The following is an 18,192-nucleotide window of genomic DNA, read 5'->3' on the forward strand; positions in this document are numbered from 1 at the left end:
CAAACCATCTACAAAAAAGGCATGCACGGACCAACTTTCAGCAGTTTTTTCATGGACAGTTGGAAGGTCCTTTCAATTCATAAATTCCGATCCATATTTAGTGGCCTTATACATTTTCAATCTATATATAAAAAGCTTATACAATTGACTCTCTTCTCAACTACTATTGCATTGCTACTTGTACATCACATATAAAACATGGGTTGCCAATGGAACCATGGAGGAGGAATTGTCCAAGCTCTAAACACTCATGTGTACGGAAATGGTAGTCAAACCTTGGTTCTTGCTCATGGCTACGGTTCAGACCAGACGGTTTGGCACTACCTCATTCCCCTCCTTGCTTATTATTTCAAGGTTGTGGTTTTTGACTTGGTTTACTCTCCGAATGTGGATCCAAAACTCTACGACCCCAAGAGGTACACATCAGATTTCAATGGCTACGCTGACAACGTGCTTTGCCTTCTTGACGAGCTCAATGTGAAAAGGACCATATACCTGGGACATTCCATGTCTGCCATGGTTGGATGCGTTGCTGCTACTAAAAGACCACACCTTTTCCAGCACCTTATTCTGTTGAGTGGCTCTCCCAGGTGATCATCAACATCATATATATTAATAAGCTCTCTCTCTCTCTCTCACACACACACACACACACGATTTTGTTATGTTATTTCGACAAAATGTCAACTTAGACCATTGCTAATTCTCATCTAGGTGTGAACTTGTGGTTCTGATTCAGCTGTCTCCCAGCATGATATATTAAGATGTCAAATTGTTCCTTATAACCCATCATATAACTATTGACTTATATGTACATATTATATGTTCTTATAAAAAAAAAACTATTCACTTATATGTAGTTATTATCTTCTTGGTAAAATCTATAACTATTCAAATTGTTAAGACTGAAATAGTAAGTTTGCGATCCTTAATAATTACAGGGTTAAAGGCTGGACAAAAATTATTGACCCCAGAACTTAGGGTAGTAAAGACTAAAGGGTAATGAGTTGCTCTATGCATAAGTGATGCATATATTTGTGTTTCGTTTGTAGGTACCTCAACACCACAGGATACACCGGAGGCTTTACCAGACCAGAGCTCGATGCAATCTTCAACCAAATTGATAAAAATTTCTCAAGTTGGATACCAAATTTTGCTCCACTAGCAATAGGTGCAAACAACACAACTGCAATAGTGGAGTTAGAACGCAGTTTCCGTAGAATGAAACCCAAGATTGCACTCAGTGCTGCGGAAAACGTTTTGCTAAGTGACCTCAGAAAAGTTTTGCCGAAAGTAATGGTGCCAACTAGCATAATCCAATCAAAGAAAGACATGGTGGTTCCGGAATCAGTTGCATTTTACATGAAAAGAATGCTTGGTGCTCCAGCAGAAGTTACAATCCTAGACACACAAGGACATTTCCCTCAGTTGACTGTTTATCCTTTGCTCTTAAAGGTTCTCAAAGGAATTCTCCACATCAAATAGATGCATGACTATATATCTAAATAACTTGGTTCTTTTTAAGAACTTATTTTCAATCGAGTTTCATTGCAAAATTCTAAATTTGCCACAAACAAATACCGCTTTCAATATCTTACAATTGAGGTTGCAAATGAGTCGTCGTTAACTCCGATCGAGATAGTAGGTTACAAGCTTCAAGAAGTGCAACAAAGTTTCTGAGTTGCCCTCAAACTGTTAAACAAGTGACCACGCTTCTCAGACAATTGACTGAAGCTTTCCGATACAATTTACTCTCAACTACAAAATTCATAACAGATTATGTATCATCTTACAACACTCAAGGATACAAAAAGGACCGAATTTCACCACCACGTTGAAAATGTCATCTTCTCTCTTCCAAGACAATAAATAAATAAATCGGAGCCAATCCATCCTATATCAAGTGTTACTTCTGGCGGCTACTTCAGCTAATCCATCCTATATAAATCTTCAATCCCGTAACCCTTCGGGTATCCCACCCTGAACAAATATTCTGTTCTTATGAGAAGAACAAGTGATGTCAAGCTACTGTATTCTCAACATAACTCATTGCCTTCTGTTTCACGTAATTGGCCCTCCCTTCGTTACCGTGACGCTCCTCATATTCCAGATATTTTTTGAACAAGAACTGCAAATCCATGAATGAAGTCCAAAATTAGCTTCAACAGTATAACATTCTCAGTTAATGCATATAATTGTACGCACTTTCATCTTTTTAGCCGGGAGGCTCAAACTAGTTGCCCTCTCAAACAGTGCACGAATCAGATCAGTGTCTCCAAGTCGAATTTCCTTCCACAGTCAACAGACAAGTGAATATCGTCTCAAATTTGACACTGAAAAGAAATAACACTATAATAAATGACAACAGCGATTTACTTGATCAAGATCAACACTCCACAGGTCTGTTCTCTTCGGGTTTTAACTCAAAATATTTTCAAACATGGATCGCCCTCTCTCTGGATTCCCACATTTGAACTCCAGGATGGCTGTCTACGAATGGCTGTCTGCGACAAGAATTTGATATGCTTATGCTTAGGAAGCATCGATCTTTTCAGCACGAGAGACAAAATCCTGAACCCCATCCTTTTAGAATCATTATGGACTTGTCACACATTAACATAAAGGAAATTGATAATTAGCTTAATGTCAAAACTAGTTCAACATGGACACAAATAATAAACCTATATTGTAACTTAATGAAAGAGTGTATCAATTCATTAAGGTAAGTAATCCAAGTCTTAGTCTGCAAGAAAGACCACAATGAAGTGTTACATTAGGACTCTAACTAGGAAACCTAATCCGGTATGGAATGCTTTAATGGGAAGCTTCTTGAGGTTTAAGTCTCCTATATATATGGATGAATTGGTCCATGTTGCCACCACGTTAATTGCATAAGTTCTGTCCATTGAGAAGCAAGTTGGTAAGCAACAGAAGGCTATATTCTAGTGATCGAGTTTGCAGCTGCAGAAGATGGAATCCATGTCTGTGATTGCTAAAGGTAAGTTTTGATCCTTTTATGATTGTTGTCGAGTTGATGTGCATGTGTTGTGAGCATGAGTATATGGTTTTACAATTGTTATCAGAGCATAGGCTCACAAATATGATTTTAGTTTTTGCTTGACATGAAATTGTTTTAAGGTTTTGCAAAAAAAAAAAAAAAAAAAAAAAAAAAAAGGTTCTTTTGCTTTACGAGTTAAGTCAGTTAACAGGCCACTGCCTATTAACATCTTTTGGCCCAAGTCACAACACGCGGAGCATCCAAGCCCAGACCCGACCAAAACCATCAAGAACAAGTGACCGTTGACCGTTGTATCACAACGGTTAGTTTTGATCAAGAACGAGGTCTGGGACTGGATTCGGAAACTCGCGAGATGTTTTCATCTCGGGAGGGGATTCAAAACCCCGATAGATGTGCATCAAGAAGCCAATAGAATCGATTGCTGCATTTGGATATCAAGTTCATGCTTCCGCTTAGATTTTTAGCAGCAAATTGGGGAAAAGCAAAATCAGGTTTTTTTTTTTTTTTTTTTTTTTTTTTTTCTTTCTTTCTGTGAAAATTGGTTTCAATTCATAGCATAATTGTTAAGTTTTTGATTGTGCTCAAGAACCCTAGTTGCATTCCCGGCGTGCATTAGGCTAGAGTTGATGGTGACCGAATGAAATTTATAATTTTGATTGTTCTGTGGTTTCTTGGAATCGAAACAATTGTCTGTGATTGAATGTGTATGTTTTGATATGCATATTGAATTGATTGATGATGTGGCATTGTATCTGTGTTCAAGTGACAATGTATAAAGAATTAAAATCTCCCAATATGTTTTACACATTGTTCAAACTGAAGATGAAAGAGCTTAATTTTCTTATAAGGATGATGATCTGGATAGAATATAAAGTTAAAAGAGCTCATATGTTTTGTGGTTTTCTGTTGGCATAAGTGATTATGATGTACAAAGCATCCTTCATTGATGTTGGCAGAAAACATATGGTATAACAAAACTGAAATTGTGTTTGTGTTTTAAAACTATGCTTCAGTTTTATCTTCCAAGGAAGTGGTCAAGTGTGGTTTTAGAATACAAAACAGCAGTATGCATACTTGATGAAAATAAATACAGATACTTAGAAATTTTTCTTTTGTCTAAAGATGTGGATAAATTTCTTTGGATAACTTATTTTCATTGAACATGGCATATTGATAAAGAACTCCTGGATGTTATGCTTCTGCTCAAAAGTGTTGCTTAACATTGTTTTTGGTTATGGACTGACATGAATGCAAGTATGAATTGATTAATTTTTCTGTATGGACTTGTGTTTTGAACTGTTCTTGTTTTGGTTGCTTAAAGTTCTTAAAAGATACAGAAAACTTAAAGTAACTTCTTTACAAACTGAGAACTCACATGAATTTTGTTTTGCTCCTTAGGTAACTCTTACATGAACTTGAACAGTGTCATGATGTTAATTGGAACCAACTATAGATCTTGGCTAGTCTCTGTAGAAAATTATATGGGAATGCATGAGAACATAGACTATTGCTTGACTGAGGATAAGCCTGCAGAGTTGACTGATAAGAGGACTAAGAAAGAAACTAATCTTTATAAGAAGTGGCATAGATCCAATAGGATGGCTAAGAACCTCATCCGCACCTCTATGTCTAAGACTAGGGGTCATCATTTGGCCCTTAGGCCCTAAACCCGCCCGGCCCTTAAGGCCGAAGCCCGACCCGGCCCTTGCATTAGGGCGGGCCGGCCCGACCCTTTTTAAAATAGGGTAGGGTATGGGCCATGAGAATGAAACCCGGCCGTGCCCGGCCCTTTAGGCCAGCCCGAATAAGCCCTAATAATTTTTTATTTTTTCTATTTTTTAATTATATTTCTCTTTTTTCTATAATATGCAATTTATTTCTTTCTTTGTAATTGATTTCTTAAGCTTTGTTTTCTTTAGTTTTTATTTTCTTTGTTACATAACAATTTATATTAGGAGATTTAGAGAGATAGTTAATTGAATATAACCACCTTAACTAATATTAATAAATGTTATAAGTTAATTCCTATACACACACGCACACACATATTAAATATGATCAACTAAAAACAATGTCTTATATTACCTATATAACCATTGAGCCACATTTTGTGGAAAAAAAAATAATGTAAGTTTTTTTTTTATTAAACAAAATAAGGCCCTTTTCGGCCCTATTCGGAAGGTCAACCCGACCCGGCCCTTTCGACCCTAATAGATCGGGATTTTAGAGCGGGTAAGGGTTAGCATATTTAAGCCCCGGCCCGACCCTACCCGGCCCTAAATTTTGTTGACTTTGACTAGGCCCGGCCGGGCCCGACCCTAAGCCCTAAAATTTAGGGTAGGGCCGGCCTTAGCCCGGCCCATGATGACCCCTATCTAAGACTGTCAGGGGAAGTATAGAAGAACCGAGCTGGCATCAGATTTTCTGGAACTCATAGGTGCTAAGTTTAAAGAAAGTGAAAAAGCAGAAGCAGCTAGGCTAACTAAGGAGTTTCATGATTTGAAGTACATGGGTTTAGGGGGAGTTAGAGATCATATTATGAAGATGATCAATATAAATGGCAGACTCAGGGAGCTCTTGATGGGGGTTAGGGATGAGCAGGTGGTGCATTATGCATTGCATTCCATACCTAATAGTTTTTGTCATCTTAGAACCAGTTACAATTCTCAAAAGGGAAACTGGACTTTAGATGAACTTATATCCATCTGTGTGGATGAGGAAGCTAGGATCAAGGAAGAAAAGGAACCTGCTACAGCCATAAACCTCCTAGAGAAGCCTAACAAGAAAAAGCACTAGAACAAGCTCAAGCCTACCAAAGCCATAACTAAGAGTTCAACAGTTGCAGTGGCCAAGGAAAACAGGCCTTTTAGGTTCAAGTGCTACTTTTGCAAAAGAGTAGGACACATGAAAAAGGACTGTACTGGCTATAAGAACTGGTTAGCCAAAAAGGGTAAGATTTTTTCTAATATAGTTTTTTCTTTAGAAATTAATCTTATAAATGTTGAACCACAGTTTTGGTGGATAGATTCAGGCTCACCTATTCATATTACTAATTCCTTGCAGGGATTCATAAGGAGGAGAATCCCAAAAAGTGAAGAAGTGAACCTGTGTGTTGGCAATGGCATGAGAGTGGCAGTCAAGGCTATTGGCACCTTAAAGCTCGATTTAGGATTAGGAAAATTGTTAGTTCTGGACAATGTTTTTTATGTAGCTTCCATGAGAAGGAATTTGGTTTCAGTTTCTCTTTTAGACAAATCTAGTTGTAGACTTGTACGTTATTGATAGTAATGGAATTCTTATTTCTAAAAATTCTGTTCAAATTGGTTCTGGTGTTATTTTGAATGATTATTTACAGTTAAATTGTTCAATGGCTCAACAAGAAATTTTACTTTTTGAAAATAACATAAACAGTACTAGCACTTTAACAGGTGTTAAAAGAACTAAACTAAATGAAAAGTCTGCATTTTTATGGCATAGAAGACTTGGCCATGTGTCTAAAGAGAGACTGAAAATTTTGGTGAAAAACAAAATCCTAAATGAACTTGATTTTTCTGATCTAACAGATTGTGTGGAATGCTTTAAGGGAAAATTAACCAATACAAGAAAGAAGTATGTTGGAGGGTAATCTAAGGACAGTCGTGGAGTATGTTGGATGTGTTTAAGGCCATGATCTCATTGACTTGATACACATTTACGCAAGCGTACGTATCATTATCAAGATAGGGAAGTATTAAGCCCAAAATTATCGTACTACGGGGATTAGTGGCTAACCCACAATCCTTGGATAGTCGGAACTAAAGTCACTAAACAAACAAAAGCAAAAGAAAAAGAAAATAAATAAAAATGCTATTCTAAGGCACCAAGCCTTAGCAATGCTCGGTTTGGGTTCTCACCAAAGCTTAATAAAAACTAAGAGCCTAGTGATGGATATTTATAATGGGTCGAATTTGTCACCGAAAATTGTAAATTGAATTTTTAATAACTAAATTGCATGAATTTAAATGAAAGGTTTAACTAACAACTAAACTAAATAAAAGAAGGAAAAGTAAGAAATGGAAATTAGGTCACTAGGGTATCCTCCGAGCCAAATTCAATGCACAAATATATTCCGACAATGATCACTCAACTCATAATGGCATCAAGAACTACACCCAAGGCTTTTCAAGGCTCATGGGTCATTAGATTCTTTAAAGGGTATTCCTACTCCGGATCAAGGGTCGTAGAAACTCAATTGGGACAATCTAGAGACTTGTTAGAGCCTCTAGTTGCACCAAAAGACGAAGAGTCCTAGAATCAAGGTTCCCAAGCTAGCCAATACGGCAATCGAAATTGGTATTGTAACTAACCATGTTCTAAACAAGTGTCTTAGCCATAAATTAGAGAAGTTATTAGGTCCCCTAATTTGTTATAGACATGCTCATCTACACATTCAAGAGTTAATCAAGCTCCTAATCATGCATCTAAGCCAAATATTATAGAATAGAACATATGTCAAACACGAAATTGAAAACCATTAAATCAAAATATATTTATTACATTAAATCCATGTTAGGGCTCAATCCCTAGTTTCCCAAAGAAACTACTCACTACCCATATATAAATACATCATCAAAAGTATAGAAAAATATGAAAGAGATGATAAGGAAGAGAGGGGAGAGTTGACTTGGTCACTCCTAGCTATATGCTAGTATGAATCAAGCAATTTCTTCACCCAACTACCCAAAATGGAGGTGTGGTGCTCTTGATGATGTCTCGTTGAAGCTTGAGTGAGTTCTTCTTTAAATTCCTAAAATAAAACTAAAGAAAATGTAGAAAATAGAGGGGAGGAAATGGGATGAGAGCAACCCAAAGGCTGCCCTCTGGTGTGCGGCTCTGTGGAAGGGATGATTGAAAAAATAGGTTGTGGTCTATATATATATGAGATGCTGGCTATGCTCTTTGCGTCAGAAGAAGAATAAGGGCTGATGTGTCTAAAAATCAAGGAGGAGAGTAGCCACGTGTCAGCATTTGTGTGGTCCAGTACAAAAGAAGAAAGAAACCAAGGCTACTGCACGTGTTTCTCTTACTAGCCATTAATTAAGTTGGCTACTAGTGCCTTGCTAATTAATTAAGCAATTAATCGTTTGATTAATTATCTTAATTAATTAAATTGCATTTCTACCTCTATCTTCAATTTTTACAATTCTACAGCACCACCGCACGTAATATTGTGGTTTTGGATTTCGCTCCCTTCATGTCATTGGTCATGGTTGACTCGGTGATGACTTTTTGTCAAAAACTCTAATTTGCTCCAATTTTCAATCGGTTTCCGCGACTCCACTTATTTCCTACACAACAAATAAAAATGGATTAATTACATAATAATTGACTTAGGGATTAACTTATTCCTAGTGTTTTAGATACAATTACATGCATATAAATGTGTGTAATCAACTGTATATAGAAGCCAAAATTGCTAGAACTCATACACACTGATATATGTGGTCCTTTTAGGCACCAAACTACCTGTGGGAATGTGTATTTTATCACATTCATTGATGATTTTTCTAGATACAGTTATATATATCTACTTTCAGAAAAGGCACAAGCATTGAAAGCCTTTCAAATCTTTAAACTTTCAGAAAAGGCACAAGCATTGAAAGCCTTTCAAATCTTGAAGTCTGAGGTAGAAAATCAACTAGAAAAGAAAATCAAAACAGTGAGATCAGATAGAGGTGGTGAGTTCTATGACAAGTACACTGAATCCGGCCAACGAAAGGGTCCATTTGCTTTGTTTTTGCAAGACAATGGAATTAAAGCTCAATATACAACACCCTATAATCCACAATAGAATGGTGTTGCAGAGAGAAAGAATATGGCACTTTTGAACATGGTTAGATGCATGATGTGTACAACTGGTTTGCCTAAATTTATGTGGGGTGAGGCTTTAAAAACTGCAAATTATATTTGTAACAGGACACCTAACGATAGAAAAGACTGCTTTTGAGCTTTGGTGTGGCAGAAAACCTAGTCTTCATCACAGCCATGTTTGGGGTTGTCATGCAGAAGCTAGGATTTATAATCCAAGCTTGAATAAACTTGATCCCAAAACTGTTAGTTGCTATTTTATAGGTTATCCAGATAAATCTAAAGGCTATAAATTGTATTCTGCACATCATTCACTTAGAATTTTTGAAACACATCAAGTAAAGTTTCTAAGTGAAAAAATTCACAATACAAATTTTGAGGATTTAACCTCAGATTTTGAGGAAATTGTGTCAGATGAGAATATGAGTATAGCATAGCCTTTAGAACAAGAACCATTAGCAACAAAAACTGTTACAGAAAATCAAGATGCACAAGATCAAGTACTTGATCAGGAAATGCATCTTGATGATCATCAAGCTGAACCAGAAATTTTACCTGAACCAATCCCTGATGAAGAACCTCAAAATCCTCAAGTAGCTCAACCTAATCCTAAAAATCCTCAGCCTAGAAGATCACAGAGAGCAAGAAAACCAACTTATGGGGGGGAGAAGAGAGTGACTACATTGTTTATCTGCAAGAAGCAGAAATTGAAATGGATTGTGCAGAGGACAATGATCCAACTATATTTAATCAGGCCATTGAAAGTAGTGAATCACATCAGTGGCAGCTAGCAATGGAAGCAGAAATTAATTCCATGAGTCAAAATGCAGTTTGAGAATTAGTTGAACTTGACCCCAACCAGAAGCCTATAGGTTGTAAATGGGTTTTCAAAATCAAACGAAATGCAAATGGCAATGTAGAGAGACACAAGGCAAGGTTAATTGCCAAAGGTTTTACACAGAAGGAGGGCATTGACTTTACTAAGACTTTTTCTCTAGTTTCTACAAAAGACTCGTTTAGGATAATCATGGCTTTAGTGGCTCATTTTGATATGGAGCTGCACCAGATGGATATTAAAACAGCTTTTTTGAATGGTGAACTAGATGAATTGATTTATATGAGGTAGCCAGAAGGTTTTGTACAAGTTGGAAGTGAAAACTTAGTGTGCAAGTTAAGAAAATCAATTTATGGCCTAAAACAAGCTTCTAGACAGTTGTACAAGAAATTTGATTCTGTAATTTCTACTTTTGGATTTACGGAAAACCTTGTTGATGAGTGTGTTTATTTGAAGATGTTTGGGAATAATTTTATTTTCCTAGTTCTCTATGTGGATGATATACTCTTGGCTAGTAGTAACCTAAAATTGCTTAAAGATACCAAGAGCTTTCTGTCAAAGAATTTTGACATGAAAGAATTAGGAGAAGCATCCTATGTACTAGGCATTGAGATTAAAAGAGATAGAGCACATAGACTACTTGGTTTGTCTCAACAGAATTATGTTACCAAGATTTTAAAGAGATTTGGTATGGAGAAGTGTGCAGCTGGAGAAGTTCCCATGTCCAAAGGAGATAAGCTAACCAAGAAGCAAAATCCCAAAAGTGATGTTGAGAAAGAAAATATGGAGTCAAAGCCTTATGCCAGACTTGTAGGAAGTCTCATGTATGCACAAGTCTGCAATAGGCCAGACTTGTCTTTTGCAGTAGGGATTTTATCAAGGTTTCAATCTAATCCAGGCCATGAGCATTGGGTAGCTGGGAAGAAAGTGTTGAGATACCTGCAGAAAACTAAGAATTATATGCTAGTTTATAGGCAAGTGGAGGATCTGAAACTTGTTGGATTTTCAGATTCTGATTTTGCAGGAAATTATCCAGACTCCAAGAAGTCGACTTGTGGATATGTGTTCATGCTTGCAGGAGGTGCTATTGCTTGGAAGACCATGAAACAAACACTTGTTTCAACTTCTACTATGCAAGCTGAATTTATTGCAGTATATGAAACTGTGTGTGAAGGACTTTGGATTAGGAATTTTCTCATGTAGACCAAAGTATTGAGTCACATTGTGGCTGGCACACTTGTGATTTATTGTGACAATGAGGCTGCAGTTTTCTTTAGCAAGAACAGTAAAAGATCAAATAATTCCAAGCATATTGATTTAAAGTATTACAGTGTTAGAGAAAGGGTAAAACATGGTGAAATAGTTGTTTTGAGCATTGACACGAATTCACAGCTAGCAGACCCTTTCACCAAGGCATTGTCAGTGGTAGCATTCCAGAAGCATACAGCAAGCATTGGAGTTTTAGCTAATCTAGATGCTTAGGTTCAGTAGAGAATTAGTCCAGTTGGAGCAATTTAAAATTTTAAGGTTCCTGAGTTCTTGTATTTTTTGAGTTGTGATTTTTCAGTTTATGTATCACAACTTGGTTGTAATGACAGTTTTTATCATCAATAAATTTTTGAGGTATTTCCAGTTATGGTTTTGCTGCAGTTTTATTGTTTTATTTTGAAAATTATCATTTTTTTTTTAAATATCATACTTGCTATCAGATGGCTTAAATCATGTATAGCATGATGTTAAGGTTCAAGCAATAATTTTAAGCCATCAATGTTCAGTAAATTTTGTTTGAGTTTATGGTTTAAGAAACATAAAGTAGGACCTGGTATATGCCTTCTTATTGATACACATTAGCATATATATATCGTATCACTTCTAGATTGACATATGTAGATTGCAGGAGCTTGTGTTTGTGGTTTTGAAACTCTGCATTTTTGTTAAAATGTATATTGTTTCTTGCTCTGCATAAGTGACTGTGATCTGACCATGTTGGAATGGATTTTTGGTTTGATTTTGTTGTCTAGCGCGCACTATAGTAAGTTGAGTAGTTTCTGACATTTTCTGGTGCAAATTATAAAGCTTAATATGTGTCAATCCAAGGGGGAGATTGTTAGAATCATTCTGGACTTGTCACACATTAACATAAAGGAAATTGATAATTAGCTTAATGTCAAAACTAGTTCAACATGGACACAAATAATAAACCTATATTGTAACTTAATGAAAGAGTGTATCAATTCATTAAGGTAAGTAAACCAAGTCTTAGCCTGCAAGAAAGACCACAATGAAGTGTTACATTAGGAATCTAACTAGGAAACCTAATCCGATATGGAATGTTTTAATGGGAAGCTTCTTGAGGTTTAAGTCTCCTATATATATGGATGAATTGGTCCCTGTTGCCACCACTTTAATTGCATAAGTTCTGTCCATTGAGAAGCAAGTCGGTAAGCAACAGAAGGCTATATTCTAGTGATCGAGTTTGCAGCTGCAGAAGATGGAATCCATGCCTGTGATTGCTTAAGGTAAGTTTTGATCCTTTTGTGATTGTTGTCGAGTTGATGTGCATGTGTTGTGAGCATGAGTCATGGTTTTACACATCCTGCTGTTGCACCAAGAGCCTTTGTACCCGCCTTAGCCAAACCTCAAAATCCATGGAATATAGTGTTTATAATTATCAAATACCTAATAGGAGATAAACAAATGCAAGAGTGTAGGACATCATAATGTACCTTGCAAGACTTCTTAAACCTATTAATCATGTTAACCTATTAATCATGTTATCAGCAAGCTCATCAGCCAACTTGTGTTGCTCAGACCTCTCAAAGACTCCCAGGAGTGCTATGCAGACTGTGAAATTACTAGTATCTCTATGATTCCAAGATCAAATGAACAAAGATATTCTATGGGTGATTATAATGGAGAGCAGGAAAATTCATCTTGTCAACTGAGATTTAGTTTGCAGACCCAAGGCTTTTGGTGGTTTGGGACTTTGGGTATTAAAAAGACGAGGTAGATGAACCAGGCAATGCTTGCTAAGATTGGGTGGAGGATGATTCAAGGTGATGGAGGTTTAATTATGGGGTAAGAACCCTCATATGGTGCCTGGACTATTGTCTAATGCACATTTTGGTACCTAAACTTTCAAAACTACCCTGATGGTACCTGAACTATTGCTCCGTTTCTCCATATAGTACTTCCATCCAATCTGCCGTTAACTTTGCCTACGTGGCTCATTCTTATAGGATGACATTCATCTCCCAAAAAAAAAGGGAAAAATCCTCAAATGGTACTTGAACTATGGTCCAATGCACATTTTGGTACCTAAACTTTCAAAACTACCCTCGTAGTACCTGAACTATTGCTCCATTTCTCCATATGGTACTTCCATCCAATCTGCCGTTAACTTTGCCTATTATTTTTTTTTTTTTTTGTGAAAATCCTCAAATGGTACCTGAACTATGGTCCAATGCACATTTGGTACCTAAACTTTCAAAACTACCCTCGTAGTACCTGAACTATTGCTCCGTTTCTCCATATGGTACTTCCATCCAATCTGTCGTTAACTTTGCCTATTAATTTTTTTTTTTCATGAAAATCCTCAAATGGTACCTGAACTATGGTCCAATGCACATTTGGTATCTAAACTTTCAAAACTACCCTCGTAGTACCTGAACTATTGCTCCGTTTCTCCATATGGTACTTCTATTCAATCTGCCATTAACTTTGCCTATTAATTTTTTTTTTTTTGGAGATGATTGTCATCCTATAAGAATGAGCCACGTAGGCAAAGTTAACGGCAGATTGGATGGAAGTGCCTTATGGAGAAACGGAGCAATAGTTTAGGTACCATCAGGGTAGTTTTGAAAGTTTAGGTATCAAAATGTGCATTAGACCATAGTTCAGATACCATATGAGGATTCTTCCTTAAAACATAAGCTTGGAAAAGTGGGAGAAGATACTAGTACTTTTCCATGAGTAGTAAGAAGTTTTCGGTATACCAAAACAAAGTCAAGCCATCAAGAAATTACGCATCAACACTTAAGATTAAGAAATGAGACCATTCCCTCAATCAGCAGTGTCTCAAGAGCGCAGTGATTTTCCAAAATCAACACCACAATCAATAACATGCGTGAGTAGAAAGTCCCAATTAATTTACATAACTAAATCTCTATCTCACAGCAAAATTTAAGGGGGTACTTTTAAATTCAGCTGCAAATAGAATTTAGACATGTGAAATTTCCAACCCATTTTCATCATAATCAATGAACATGGCTGCAATAGATAATGATTATATTCCAACATATACACACATCAATTCAATATTGAATTTCGAAGAACCACCACAACCAAAGTACTTGATCAATCATCAATAAATTAACAACAACAAAAAAATTCAACCAATGGGAAAAATCAAGATTCTATTTTGAAGAACCCCACAATCAACTTACTCCTAAACCCAATGTCATTTTGAAATCAAACACATCTAAAAGACTCAAACTGAAAAATTAAGCTATCAAAAACCAACCTTGAAATTGTCATATCCATCAGATTTCTCTCTCTGAGGGGATCAGATTTATTCTTTAGGGAATCTGATCACTCTCTCTCTCTCTCTCTCTCTCTCTCTTGATGTGAATTCCCTTCTTCTTCTTTCTCTGCATGTTGAAGTTTAAACTGAAGCGGTGGTAGTTGGTGGAATAGAAGAAACAGAACAAAACAGAGGTTGTTGCTGCTGCTGTTTCTCTCCAAGGAGGAAGAGAGAAAGGAAAAGGCAAAGGCAAAGGCAAGCAAAAGGGAGAAACAGAGAGTGAATTGGTAGTGTTGTAAAATAATTTAAAGTAAACAGTGAACCAATGCTTAGTATATGTCAAATTCAAAGAGATTTTACGTGAGTGTGTGAGGAAGCATGAATGGCACTGTCAGCATGAGTTGAGTAGTTGAGATGGAAAGCCTCAATGCCGAAGACAATGCTCGCCTAATTGGAAGAGATAGGTTGATCATGCGATTCATGATTCAACTACACAGGTTATTATATAAATGCATGCATTAGCTAGCTAACCAGTAAAACGTACTTGTTTTTTTTTCAACCTTCTTTTGATACAGTCATCCAGAGATAGAGATGGAACTCATTTATTTTCTTGTTTTTGTATTGTGTTTGTTCCCCTCAACTGTGCCAGCACAACGTACAAACACAAAGTTACGATTATACATTTATGTGATACACTTAAAATGAGTGTCAATTTAAACCCTGCATCATATTGTAGTAAAGAATAAGTAGGGTATCATTCTAAGCCGGGGATTGGGGTATACTTCCTGTCAAAAACGTTAAACAAATTAGTATTATTCACAAAGTATAAAACAAAAATATATTTACAGAATTACAAGATAGGGGGATTTATAAAAGTTTGTATTCTAATCTAATTAAACTAACTACAATGATCAATCAATCCGCGAATCAAGGAGAGATAAAGGGGACGGCAAAGATGCATGATGTAGTCAACCACTATAAACACGAAAATAGAACACCAAATAATAATTCACAAATCAAAATATGCAATTGGAAGAAATCAATCAAGAACAGAGATGAACGCATACAAAGTTCTTATTACTTCCCTTAATTAGATTAACTAGATGAACACACCATAGTTAACCCTATTAAACATGCAATGCTAGTCATAGAACGCTACTCACTAACAAAACATATTTAACGCATAAAGATCAATCAATGTTTGATTGATTTAAGCTAAGAACACACGTTGAAATGGCATACAAGCATGCAAATCTTTTTGTTGATTTACCTAAGAAATTATAGGTTTTCCACTTAAGCAATTAAGACCTAGAATGCTAGCAAATCTTAATTTGGATTCAATTACATGCAAACCCTAATTGTTTCGAACCAACTAAGATAAACACATAAAAGGTGGGATTGAAGCACAAAATGAACAAACATCCAATAACATATGCATAAAGAAATCGCAAATTATTATCTGAAAATCCTAAAACGTTTTCATTCTTCATAGTATTCGAAAACTAAACATCAAAACATGCTCTTTATTCTAACAAACCGGCGAAACATCCAATTAAAACAAGGTCCAAGAACGCAAGTGAAATTGTTTACAAGGTTACAAGAACATAAAACCGAAAATAAAATAATAGAGGTCATGGTTACACTTTTGAAGAGATTCAAGAACGCAAGAAGGTCTTCAAAGGTGGTGGAGGATGATGAGGCTCACAGTAAGGATGATGAATGGAGGATGGAACATGCTTCACGGCTTCTAGTCTTGAACAATTAGAGAGGTATCGAAATTTTGAGAGTAAAGGGGAGGAATTGCATTTTGATTCTGGGTTTGATGATATTTTTGAGTTGTGGAGTGGGTGGACGTGTATGGAGGGAGAGAGATGGCTGAATGGAGTGAAGGAATATATCCAAAAATCCAATATAGGTGTGTGTATATATAGAAGAAGCTTTAGACGTCAAACCCTAGCTCTCCGTCTTCAATTTTGATTCACTTTCTTCTTTGTGTTGATGTAGATTTCCTTTTGAATTTTCTCATTGGTCCACATCATCATGGCTCCAATATATACTCAAAATAAGATCAAATATGGAGTAGAGACCTTCCCAAACTCGTCCAAAAAGATAGTCATGGCCAAACTCTCCTTATTTGTACAAAACAGATTTCCGGGCAGACTGACCTTCGTGCACTAAATCGGCCATAACTTCTTTTAGAAAATTGATATTGACGAACCGTAAAATTCTCTGGAAACTAGACATCCGTATATTTACAACCATATATAGATCGAAATTTAATTCATTCTGAGCTATCTTCAATGCTCTGTCGAAGTTGACTGATCTGCACAAGCAGATTCCCTAAAAACTCTCCCTTTTTGGGATTTCCGCAATCTTCTTGAATATTCTTTATTTTTCATGGCAAAAACCAAATGGAATTGATTTAGGATCTCTCTAAGACATCAAGAAGGGTCTAGAAACTCATATGCATGTCACATGCTTCAATCTTTGGGTCAGGCTTCTCAATTGGACAATTTCAAAACTCATTCTTCAATTGTCGAAATTCTTGAGCAATCTAGAACATTCTTGAACTATCTTAAGTCATCTTGAAGCCATAGCATCTCCTAGCACCATCAGGTCTCCTAGTGTCATCAGGTTTCCTAGTCTAACTAGGACTCTATCATTTCTTCATTTCCGAGCAACATTTTTCCAAGCTCACTCCTAGTTGACTTAGGATTCCTACTTCAACTGGGATTCCTTTTCCTGGTAGGATTAAGAAAGCTTCATTTCTCCATTTCTTTCTCAATTTTGCGCCTCATTTCCTCCTTGCCTTCATTTTTGACTCAAAAGTACCTAAAAACAAAAACTAATTAGAAATGATAATGTTAAGGAAATAACTAAGTAAAATGTAGAGAGAAATATACTAAAAATATAGGAAATATTAGTCCGATCATTATGGTCCTAAAAAATCCTATGGTCTTCACCAGGGCTAGTCCTTGGATCATAAAAGGCATTTAGGCAGTCAAAGTTGTAAGGGAATCTCCTCCCAAGTATCATTATGAGGTAGTTCGTGACTGTCCATCAGGCCCTCTATTGGACGAGCAGGTAATGTTTTTGTATTTTCATTTTTTTTTTGAATATACACATTTCTAACAAGTTCTTTTTTTAGGGAATTTGCATTCAAAATGCAATTTCATTCAATTTTACGTACTCCATGTCTAATATATATTATATCTAATTATCTTTTATGATTTCTTCTTATCAGCTTAGTAACGACGTTACAATTACACTCTCTCAAGCTTGGCCCAGTCCCTATCCGAATGTCAAGACAGCCATGGAAATTTGGAGAAATGAATATGAGAGTGACGGTTCATGTACGGTAGATATATTACCAACTTCTACGGATTATTTAATGAAAGCACTTTATCTGTGGGAGAAACTCGAGTTTCACAATTTGATGGGTGTGAATGGCAAGTATAAGCCAAATACTAAATATGAAACCCAAGCGTGCTAAACAACATCGAAAGTCTCTATCATGTCCAAGTGATATTGATCTGTGACAGTTATGAACTAGTGCAAGTCAGGTTTTGTCATACAAACCATTGGGTACTATTAAATTGCTTGGGCAACCAATCAACTTGTACAGGTCTTATAAAGAAAAGCTTTCAATTGTGCACTATTTCATTGGACCGTGCCTAGGGTTTTTTCAAGATCTTCTAGTCTTCTCGTCCGGCGGCGCTCATCGGTGGTGGTTCGCCATGCCGACTGGGCTACTGATGGGCGGGTTTTGAAAGCTATGTCGGTAGTCTCATGAGTGCAGTGTGGCTCGAGGCTTTGTACGGAATGGATGATGATGGAGCCTGGGCTTTTCGGATTGTGCAGGTGGTGCTTGTCGACGGCTTCCATGACCTATGGCAGTGGGCATCTTCGGCAGGGAATCTCCTGGACCTGTGACGGCGTGGTGGCCATGGCGGTTTTCATGCAGAGTGG

General features: G+C 36.6%; 1 protein-coding gene across 1 annotated transcript; it reads left to right on the top strand.

Annotated features, from left to right (window-relative positions):
- Positions 1-164: 164 nt before the first annotated feature.
- LOC112194755 (strigolactone esterase D14) lies at positions 165-1,578 on the top strand. The gene is made up of 2 exons (XM_024334986.2): positions 165-590; positions 1,053-1,578. The coding sequence occupies exons 1-2, from the start codon at positions 199-201 to the stop codon at positions 1,483-1,485; spliced, it is 825 nt and encodes a 274-aa protein (XP_024190754.1). The 5' UTR covers positions 165-198; the 3' UTR covers positions 1,486-1,578.
- Positions 1,579-18,192: the final 16,614 nt, after the last annotated feature.

The sequence above is a fragment of the Rosa chinensis genome, chromosome 3 (genome assembly GCF_002994745.2).
Source record: "Rosa chinensis cultivar Old Blush chromosome 3, RchiOBHm-V2, whole genome shotgun sequence".
NCBI classification, from domain to species: Eukaryota; Viridiplantae; Streptophyta; class Magnoliopsida; order Rosales; family Rosaceae; genus Rosa; species Rosa chinensis.

Coding starts and splice junctions, on each gene's coding strand:
- LOC112194755 (XM_024334986.2), top strand. CDS start 199: ATGGGTTGCCAATGGAACCATGGAGGAGGAATTGTCCAAGCTCTAAAC. Junction 591..1,052: donor CTGTTGAGTGGCTCTCCCAG/GTGATCATCAAC, acceptor TTTCGTTTGTAG/GTACCTCAACACCACAGGAT.